The following is a 10,604-nucleotide window of genomic DNA, read 5'->3' as shown; positions in this document are numbered from 1 at the left end:
AATCTCTAGACAAGCCTGGTGAGCTTTAAAAGTCCTGGCAAGAACACTGAAACCAGAGCCGGCCAGCCTGTGTCCCTGAGTATCAGAAGAGACACTATATTTACTCTGAAAAGCCCTTTAGAGCAAAAGAGGGTTATAAATAGCCATTAGGGCCCAAGCAGGTGGCCTTACCACATGGATTTCCTTCCAAAAATGCACACCAATTTTAATTAAATCCATAATTAATCTTTGGGGAGGGCAGGCCCCCTGGATTCAACTTTTCTATCAGAGACACCGTGAGTAATATCCTATTTGTTGAACATTGGGGGATTAGCATGCTGGCTGGGTGTTCAGTTAGGAAGTTGCCCTCTGAAAGCTTCCACAGAGCTGAGCTCTGGAGAGGAGATCCTCAGGCTCAGCGCACAAGTGAATGTGCCCTAGCAGCCCTGGGCCTCCCCTGCCCCAAGTGTTACGATTTGGGGCTTCTTGCAAAGCTAGTTCTTTCTACCCTATTTTCCCCAGAACAAGATGGGAGTCATGGCAGTTCTTATGCTGCCCCTGCTACTCCTGGGGATCAGTGGCCTCCTCTTCATTTATCAAGAGGTGTCCCGGCTGTGGTCCAAGTCGGCTGTGCAAAACAAAGTGGTCGTCATCACTGATGCCATCTCAGGACTGGGCAAGGGTAAGCTGACTTCTCTTCCATGTGTGCCCACATCTGTCCTGAGGGACCAGAGGTGGCCTGGTAGCATGTAGGCAAGCCTGTTGGATGGGGGTCAATCCTGTGCTTTCTTTTAGTGTCTGTCATTAACCAGGAACTAGCAGCTGCCTGGCCTGATACATGAAAGGACTGGGCTAACCAGGGTTGCATATGCACCACCTAAGGGGCAAAACTGATCTGCAGATGTGATTTGTTTTGCCTTCATGGGATTTGCAGAAATTCTGAAGTGTATGACACTTAACTGGGGTAACATTACAGTTACAGGCTTAGATTTAGGAGCTGGGTTTAATTCTTGGATCCAGCACTTACTAACTGAGTGATTTGGGCAAGTTACCTAATTTCTATACCTTGGTTTTCTCATCTGTAAAGTGAGGAGAATAATAGTTTCAAATTCAGAATGTTTTACCAAGGACAAATTAATTAAAAGCACTTAGTGCCTGATATTGTAATGGGCACCATTCAAGTGCTAGTAATGTTGACACTGATGAATGATTTTAGGCAGAACATGCACACTCCAATGAGGCACATACCCTACTAGTCCCAATTGTGTCATATGTGGCTGATTCCATATTACCGAATCATTTACCCACCATATAACCTCCTGGCTTTGAAGGCAGTTGTATTTGCAACCCCTGAATTGGATGGCCTTGAAGAGCCCTTCCACTGGCAACATCTGTGAGATGTTATTGTTAGTTATTTAGTTAAATATATAGGTAGGTAGTTGTCGTGGAGTTGGCCATGACTCCTGGTGACCTCCTATATAATAGAACAAAACATTGCCTGGTACTGCCTACCTTCACAACAATTGGTATGTTTGAATACATTGTTGTGACTATTGTGTCAACCCATCTCATTAAGGGTTTCCCTCATTTTTTGCTAAACTTCTACTTGACCAATCATGATATCTTTTTCCTGATGAGGTGGCTAAGGAAGTCTGTGAAGTCAGGGGTAGTAAATGTCCTTAGATGTATAAGATTTTGATTCTATCATTCTAAACAATAGTAATGCAACCCCTTATATTATATAATTTTGGGGAAATTTTTGCTGTTGTTTTTGTTATTTTTAATCAAACATACAACATGTACATCTAACCATTCATTAGATAATATAACAGACATTTATTGAGTCTATTATATCCTGGGCATTGAATGAGCATTGTCCTTTTTGAAGAGTCCTTCTGGGGAGCTGGGCCGTTCCTCCCATAATACTGCCATTGCATGTAACCTCCTCTCTGGGAATTGCCCTCAAAGTATGAAGCTCATTCTTATGGGTATTTCTGATGGCAGCCAATCTGTATGCTTTGAGGAAGGATTAGATTTCAGTGATTGATCAACTTGAGTTAAACTCTAAGATCAAAAACAAAGTATAAGGGAGATAAACTAAATTCTCTGCAGGCCCCCTAAATGGATTCCAGAAGAAACTCCCAAAGACATTCAGCATCATTAGAATCACCATTCAAAAGGAAGTTGGGGGCACAAACCGAAATGTCTATTAGGGGAGCCAGGGCATGCACATTTGTCAGTGAATCCAGATAAATGACAACAGGGAGTTGATTGTCCTGGAAGAGATGCCCACCTACAGGCATTCAGAGTCAAAGTCTTTGGGAAAACCTTGGTCTTCAAATACAACAACATTAACAGTTCAAGCTGTCAGCATGGGATCTCTAATATGATCTTCAAGGGATCCCTAGGTATTGTAAACAGTATGCACTTGTCTATTAACTTAAATGTTGACAGTTGGAACTCACCCAGAGGAAAAAAAGTCTGATTTCTGTAAAGATTACACCCAAGAAAACCCTAAGGAATAGTTCTACTCTGTAACACATTTGGGTCAACATGAGTTGGAATCAACTCAACAGCAAGAGGTTTGGCTTTTTGGTTTGGTTCTGGTGTTCCCCACGAAGCCTCTCCTGCCTCCTCAATAGCTTCTTCCCTTTGGGTAGTCCTTGAATTACTGGCATCTTGGCCCCATGGCTTTGTGTATGAATACACTACCATTTGCACACTTCTCACACTGGCCTGCATTTGGTGTGTTTCTCAGTTGGTCCACTAGACACAAACTGTCTGGCAGAGTCTGTGTATTAGTCACCCTGGTATTCTCAGTGCCTAGCTCAATGCTTGGCCTATAATAAGCACTCAAAAAAAAAAAAAAAAAAAAAAAACCTTTATTTAATGAATAAAAGTGACCATTTGAAGAGGGAAGACCCTTACTTGGATAAGTACATTTGTTTTATGGATTTCTAATTTTCAATTTCTAGATTCTATTATGGGAGCTCTGGTAGCATAGTGCCTAAAGCACTTGACTGCTAACCAGAAGGCTGGTGGTTCAAACCCAACAGCCACTCCTTGGAAGGAAGACTGGGCAATCTACTTCCATAGTGTTACTGCCTCAGAAACCCAAGAAGGGGTCGCTATGAGTTGGGTCCGACTCGACAGTACATAACAACAACAGATTCCATTATGGCCAGAGACCATATGCTGTATTGTTTCAATTCTTTTAATTTTATTGAGGTTTGTTTTATGACCAAGGATATGGTGTATTTTGATGAATGTTCTATAGGCACTTGAAAAGAATGTGTATTCTGCTATTGTTGAATAGTGTGTCCTAGAAATGTTTAATAGATCCTGTTGGTTGAAGGTGTCATTTCGTTCCATATCCTTGTGATCTTCTGTCTAGTAGTCCTATATATTGCTGAGAGAGATGTTGTTGTGGTTAGCTGCCATCAGATTGGCCCCTAATTCATGGCAACCCCATATATAACACAATAAAACTCTTCCTGATTGGTTGCAGATTGGATCATTATGATCAGTAGGATTTTCACTGGCTAATTTTCAAAAGTATATCACCAGGGCTTTTCCTCTAGTCTCTCAGTCAAGAACCTCTACTGGTTCAATATTATAGAAACACACGTGAGGTACATTCTCAGAAAAGAAAACCTGGGTCTCCCACATGGAAGATGAGAATTCTACCACTGAACTACCACTGCCCTATTTATAAATACATATCTATATATATTTACATATACATATTATTTATTTTTAAATAATATAAATATTACTTATTTATATTATTTACATTTAATATAAGTCATTTATTTTAAAAAATATTATTAGGTAATAGTCACACATTGTACAAATGAGGCACCAAAAAATATATCTTCAGAGCAAACTGGCATTTTCAGGGGAATCCGGCCTTGTCCCTGTCATGACTGCTATTAGTATTTTCGTTGTCATTGCTGTCTAATTTTTCTGAAAACTGTATCTTACTGACTCACCACAAAAAGAAATGCAAAGCAGAAAAATAAAAGTCAAAATATTAAGAAGTAACTTGAGAAGCTGTGTATGTGTGACCTCAAGCTGGGAATGTGTGCCCAGTCTGAGGCTACTGCTGACCACAGTAATTTAAGGGCCTAATTGCTACTAGGCAAGGAATAAAAAAAAAAAAAAGCACAGTTCACAGCATGCCTTGGTCCCATGGAACCAGATGGAACCCAGTGGATAACACTGGGTAGTGGCTAGGAGCCCAGAGCCATGTTGTTTACTAAGAAAATCAAACAAACAAAGATTGGGACATTTAATGCCCACCCTAAACCCACACACAATGCAGCCAAGTTGGGACTCATCTAGTCTGTTCACTGTGAATGCAGCAAGAATGACAGTCAAAATACTCATCTATTAGGTGAACAGGGATGGGAAAGCAAATGGGACTACACCCATGAATTTACATAAACTCAAAAATAAAACCCTCAAAATCATTGCCCTTAGGTTGATTCTGACTCATAGCAACCCCCACTGGGTTTTCCAGGCAGTAAATCTTTACGGAAGTAGATTGCCTCATCTTCCTTCTGCAGAGAAGCTGGTGGTTTGGACTGCCAGTCTTCTGGGTAGCAGTCAGATGCCTTAGGCACTGCACCACCAGAGCTCCATGAATATATATAGGTTTGACAAAGTGTGTATATATATAAAATCAAAACTCACTGCCATTGAGTCAATTCTGACTCATAGCAACCCCCTCTGGGTTTTTGAGGTAGTAAATCTTTATGGAAGTAGATTGCCCAGTCTTCCTTCTATGGAGTGGCTGGTGGGTTTGAACCATCAACCTTCTGGTTAGCTGTCAAATGCCTTTGGCACTATGCCACCAGAGCTCCTTATGTGTTTATATACATATGTGTGTATATATATATATGTGTGTGTGTGTGTGTGTGTGTGTGTCTGTGTGTGTCTATGTGTGTCTGTGTACTACTGGAAATATATCCATGAATGTAGTAGAGCATACAGAAAGTAACGTTATGAAAATTTCTTAGTCACAACCAAACACTTTAAGGGAAATGAGTCACTGGGCAGGGGGCTCAAGACCATAATTTTGGGGGACAATAAGGTCAGTTGTCATGAAGACAATGTTCTACATCCTACTTTGGTGAGTAACAATGGGGGTTTTAAAAGCTTGTGACTAGCCAGCTAAAGTGCAACTATTGATCCCCGCCCCCTCCCCATTCAAAGAAAAGAAGAGTAGAGAAAATCAAAACTGCAAAGACTAAAAGACCAAAGGACTAAAAAAACACATGAACTCCAGACTCTACGGCACAGAGACCAGAAGAACTAGATGGTGCTATCACTGCTGACCACTGTGAAAGGGATCACATTAAGAGATCCAGCACAGAGTGCTTGAAAAATATGGAAAAAACTCAAAAGTGTAAAAAAAAAAAAAAAAAAAAAATCAAGCTCACTGGTATGATAAAGAATGATGGAACCTCCCAGACTATGGCTCTTAGACACCCTTCAAGCCAGGAACTGAACACAACCCTATGGCTCAACTTTCAGCCAAACAATAGACAGGACTACAAGGTGAACAATAATGCCAGGGGAGTATGTACTAATTAGAATAATTAACTATATGAGATCAAAGGGCAGCATTTACCCAGGGATAAAAAGGATCTCTGGTGGTGCAGTGGTTAAGGCATTTGGCTGCTAACCAAAGGGTAGGCAATTCAAACCCACCAGCTGTGCCACGGAAGAAAGATAAAACAGTCTGCTTCCATAAAGGTCTACAGCCTTGGAAACCCAATGGTACAGCCTTGGAAACCTACTGGGTCACTGTGAGTTGGAATCTACTCATTGTCAGTGAGTTTGGAGTTTTTGGAAACCTAAGATGGCAGGAAGGAATAGAAAAGAAGGATGAAGGTAAACACAAGGAGGAAGTGGTGAGAGTGCCGTTACGTTGTGGGGATTGCAATGAGTGTCACAAAACAAAATGTGTATGAATTATTGAATGGAAAACCAATTTGTGCTGAAAACTTTCACCCAAATCACATTTTAAAAAAGAAAAAACTTACCCACTTAAAATGCCTCTGAAAGTGCCAGCTAAATCTTAGCCCTGCCTGTGTTTCATCACTTCCAAGATGCATAGTTTTTCACCTTTACACGTTTATGGAATTAGGCTGATTGTTTTACAGTCAGTGGCATCTTAGAATTCCCATAGGCCATTCTTTTTCATTTTAATATCTCTGAAATCAGGAAGCATCTTAAACTTGGTGAAAGGGCTAAATTGATTTTTATTAGTTAAAAAAAAAAAAAACTGGTGCTAACATGCATGACACAAGATGAATGCTGAGTTGATAAATAAAGAACACCTTGGGATACCTAAGTCCTGGTTTCCACAGAAATGATCCATTTGGGAGTAGTGACTCGAGGCTTATTGTACCCGAGCAATGAGTATGACCCTGGGCTCCAGCTTCCCTGTCCTGCTTGAGAAACGTGTCATCTGAGAAGATGGAAAGTAGAGTGGTGGGAACACTCCTGGGCTCCTTCTCCTATGGAGGCTGAGGTCAGAGGTTATATCTGGTTCCTGGCCACAGGTCCCTGCAGTCACCCCAACCCATCATCATAAGATGGAGGAAGAGCATGGGTGGACAATGATAGACCCCAACATGCTCCTTTCTCAGCAGTGGGGAGGTTGCCAAGGAGCAGTCCTTTTGGTTAGTAGCTGAGCACATAATCCTTTATGCCAATGACTTCTTATTATAAACACAAAGTCAAATACGATGACATTATATTAAACACACAGTTCTGAATCTTTTCCGAAACTTAACATATCATGAACTTCTTCCATATCAGAAAATTCACTTCTGCAATATCATTTTTAAGGGCTTAGAAATATTCCATGTAAAAGCATACCTCTTTTTATTGCACTTTGCAATTATTGTGTTTCAAAGATAAGCATTTTTCACAAACTGAAGCTTTGTGGCAACCCTGCATCGAGCAACTCAATAGTCATCATTTTTCCAGCATGTGCTCACTTCACGTCTCTGTGTCACATTTTGATAATTCTCACAATACTTCAAACTTTTTCATAATGCTATTCCCCACTGAATAGACTACAGTATAGTGTAAAGATAACTTTTTTATAATGCATTTTATTGAAATATAATTTATGTACAGTAAAATACACAAAACTAAAGTGGCATGGGTCAATGCATTTTGGGCGCAGGGTGCTGTGTTCCCTCCCTTCCCCTTCCACCCCTGGTAACCAACAAATAAAGTTTCCTTCCATATATAAACCTTTCCTTGACTTTTTACAGTAATGAACTAACACTATATTTGTCCTTCTATGATTGACTTATTTCATTCGGCATCATGTCCTCCAAGTTCATCCACGTTACGTGGTGTTTTGCAGATTCTACATTATTCTTTAGTGTTGTGTAGTATTCCATTGTGTGTATGTACCATAGTTTAGTTATCAATTCTTCTGTTGATGGGCACCTAGGTTGTTTCCATCTTTTTACCATTGTAAATAGTGCTGCAATTAACATGGGTGTGCACATATCTGTTCTTGTCCTGGCTCTCACTTCTTTAGGGTATATACCTAGTAATGTGATTGCTGGGTCAAATGGTATTTCTAATTCCAGCTTTTTAAGGAATCACCCTACTGCTTTCCGTAGCTCCACTAGCAGTGTATCCGAGTCCCAGTCTCTCCAGATCCTTGCCAGCATGTTATTTTCTGTCTTGTTTAACTTTGCCATTAGTTCTGGGGTGATATGATATCTCATTGTTGTTTTGATTTGCATCTCTCTGACGGCTAACAGTCGTGACCATTTCTTCACGTATTTGCCAGCTGCCTGAATATCCTCTTTGGTGGAAGGTCTATGTTCTGGTTTCCTAGTGCTGTTCTGACAGGAATATACCAAAAATGAGATGGCTTTAACAAACTGGAGTTTATTCTCTTACAGCTTGGAGGTTTTAAGTCTGAGATCAAAGTGCCAGGCTCTAGGGGCTGGGTGAAAGCCCCTCAACCTTGGGATCCAGCTCTGTCTCCTGCTCCTGGCCCACTGGAGCTAGAGGCTTTTCTTCACTCAGACAGCTGCTGGCTGCTGAGACTGAGAAGCCCAAGGTCGACAAGTAAAAAAGCACAGTACCGATGTTACCAAACCACATGGCAGGCCATTAATTCAAGTCTATTGAAAGTCCCAAGGGCAGCAGAGCATGGCAGGCTGCTGAACAATGACACAGCAGGGTTCAAGCGTACCATAAGCTAGAGACTGTTCTCCAAGGCTTCTGCTTATGCACAGGAAGCAGACCACAACCCTAAGGCAGCAACTCAGTTGCTCACAGTAGATTCCACCATGGAGTCTCATCATGGGGAATACTACCACCAGCTTCCCAGCCATTCAGCCAGGCCCAGCCAAGTTGACATCCAACTTTAACTATCACAGTCTATTCATGTCTTCTGCCCGTTTTTTAATTGGATTGTTAACCTTTTGTTGTTGAGGTGTTGGAGTTTTCTGTAAATTTTAGAGATAAGTGCCTTGTCAGATACGTAATTATTGACAAATATGAATTTGTTGCTGTCATTTTGTTATATGCTTTTTTGTGGTGTTGATTTCTTTGTTCCATATAATATTCTGTGCTGGGCTCATTTTGTTTATGAATCGTGTTATCACTTCCTTTGTTGCTATTGTTTTAGTTGCTAAATATTTGTGGTGGTCCTCCATCTTACTTTGATGTGAAGGTTTATAATTTTTCTTTGAGGTTATCTTGCGATTTATAGTTTTCTTCTCAAGTTTAGAACAGTCCATTGTATCTTGTAGTTGTCTCAACTTCCCCACCTTTTAGAAGTTCTGTAACTACACAACATTTTTCCTTTTTTTAGTTTGTAGTTGTCCTCATTTGTCAATTGATGTCTCTGGTTCCCTGTTTGCAATCTTGTAGGCTTATTTACATTGGATACTTCCATAGTTGGGTTGGTTTCTGGGTTATGTCATCATGTGTGTTAATGGTCGATTGCTGTTTGCTGTTGTTGGTTCTCTGTCCAAAGGTCTCCCTTTAGCATCTCTTGTAAAGTTTGTCTGGTTTAACAAATTCCCTTAATTTCTGCTTATGTGGAAATGTCCTAATTTCACCATCATATTTGAGGGACATTTTACTGGGTGTATAATTCTTGGTTGGAAATTTTTCTCTTTCAGGGTTTTATATAAACCATCCCTCTTATTGGTTGTTCCTTGTAGGTAACTTTTTGTTTTTCTTATGCTACTTTCAGGATTCTTTCTTTGTCTTTGGGTTTGATGAGTTTGATGATGGTAAGTGTTGGTGATTTTCTTTTGGGGTCTATCCTGTTTGGGGTTCATTAAACCTCTTGAATTCATGTGTTTTCATCTTTCATCATACCAGGAAAATTCTCCTCCAGCAAATCTTTGACAATTTTTTTCTGTGGTTTTATTTGTCTCTTCCTGTTCTGGAATTCTGATTACACAGGTTATTCCTGTTGATGGTATCCCACATGAACCTTAGGCTTTCTTCATTTTGTTTTGATCTTTTTTCTGATTGATTCCTTTCCAAAGATGTACTGAGGTATTTGCGTTCAATATCACTAATTCTGTCTTCCATTGATTCAATTCTATTCCTTTGCCCAATCAATGTGTTATCTATTTCTGAAAATCTAGTATTAATCTTTGGATTTCTGTCTGTAGATTTTGTATCATTTCTAATTTTTCATTTATTTTGTCATTTTGTTCTTGTATTGTCTTTTGAAATTGTTCTAGGGTTTTCTCTGTGTTTTCCTCAATTTTGTCAGTGTTTTCCTTGATCCATCTCTCAATTCATTGAAGGTACCTAAATATAATTCGTTTGAATTCCTTATCAGGGAGTTCCAATGCTGTGTCTTCCTCAGGGATGTGTTTTGGGTATGTATCCTGGTCCCTTGTTTCTTCTGCTTTATCTTGCTTCTTTATGTGGACTGTGATGCTCTGTTGTCTCTGAGGCATTGTGACATTTTTGTGTTTACATTTAACTGGTGACAGTATGTTGGAGTGATTTGCCCAAGGTTTTCATTTTCTTTGTTTTGTTTGTATGTTATCTACATAAGCAGAGTACTGTGTTGTGCTCCTCTATTCACTAGTTGACAGCACTTATACACTCACCACCTATCTCCTTTCCCATTGTCAACTTCCCATATGTCCTTGCCATCCTTGGCAAATGGAGCCTATTCTTAGGTCCCTGGAATCCGAATGAGAATGTTGTCACTTTAAAATCCAAAATGGCCATTGCATGTAAACATTCAAAATTTCTGTGCCCTCCAGATGACCAAAAGTCCACAGCTCAGGTTGCCTCCCTCCTTGCTGTTTCCCTTCTTAGTCAAGGGCCCCCAGCGCAGTTGTCCCTGCAGCACTTGGCCATCATGGCTGATCTTTAGGCCAATCCTCAGATCCCAACACCACTTGGAAATATTTGTCTTCTAGTTGGGAAATACATTCTTCACCCAGTTCTATCTATCTCTATAATTTTAGTATGCATCTTCCAGATTTCTAGCTACTGTTTTTGTATGAGTTCTAATTGTGTATTTACCTTGTTACTTTGTTCTTGAATGATTTTCCTGAATTCTTCCAGGGTACTGTCTGTCTTCTCTCTTTTTTTTT

General features: G+C 40.1%; 1 protein-coding gene across 1 annotated transcript in view; it reads left to right on the top strand.

Moving 5' to 3' along the window:
- The first annotated feature begins 507 nt into the window (after window positions 1-507).
- Window positions 508-10,604, top strand: part of DHRS7C (dehydrogenase/reductase 7C) — a 32,831-nt gene continuing 22,734 nt past the window's right edge. The window contains exon 1 of the mRNA XM_042781946.1: window positions 508-661. Coding sequence (XP_042637880.1) covers window positions 508-661 — 154 coding nt within the window. The remainder of the gene's footprint in view (window positions 662-10,604) is intronic.

Source organism: Orycteropus afer, unplaced genomic scaffold (assembly GCF_000298275.1).
Source record: "Orycteropus afer afer isolate SDZICR_OR568_19922 unplaced genomic scaffold, OryAfe1.0 scaffold00199, whole genome shotgun sequence".
NCBI lineage: Eukaryota > Metazoa > Chordata > Mammalia > Tubulidentata > Orycteropodidae > Orycteropus > Orycteropus afer.
Note: the sequence above shows the minus strand (reverse complement) of the source record. Positions and strands in the feature narration are given on the sequence as shown.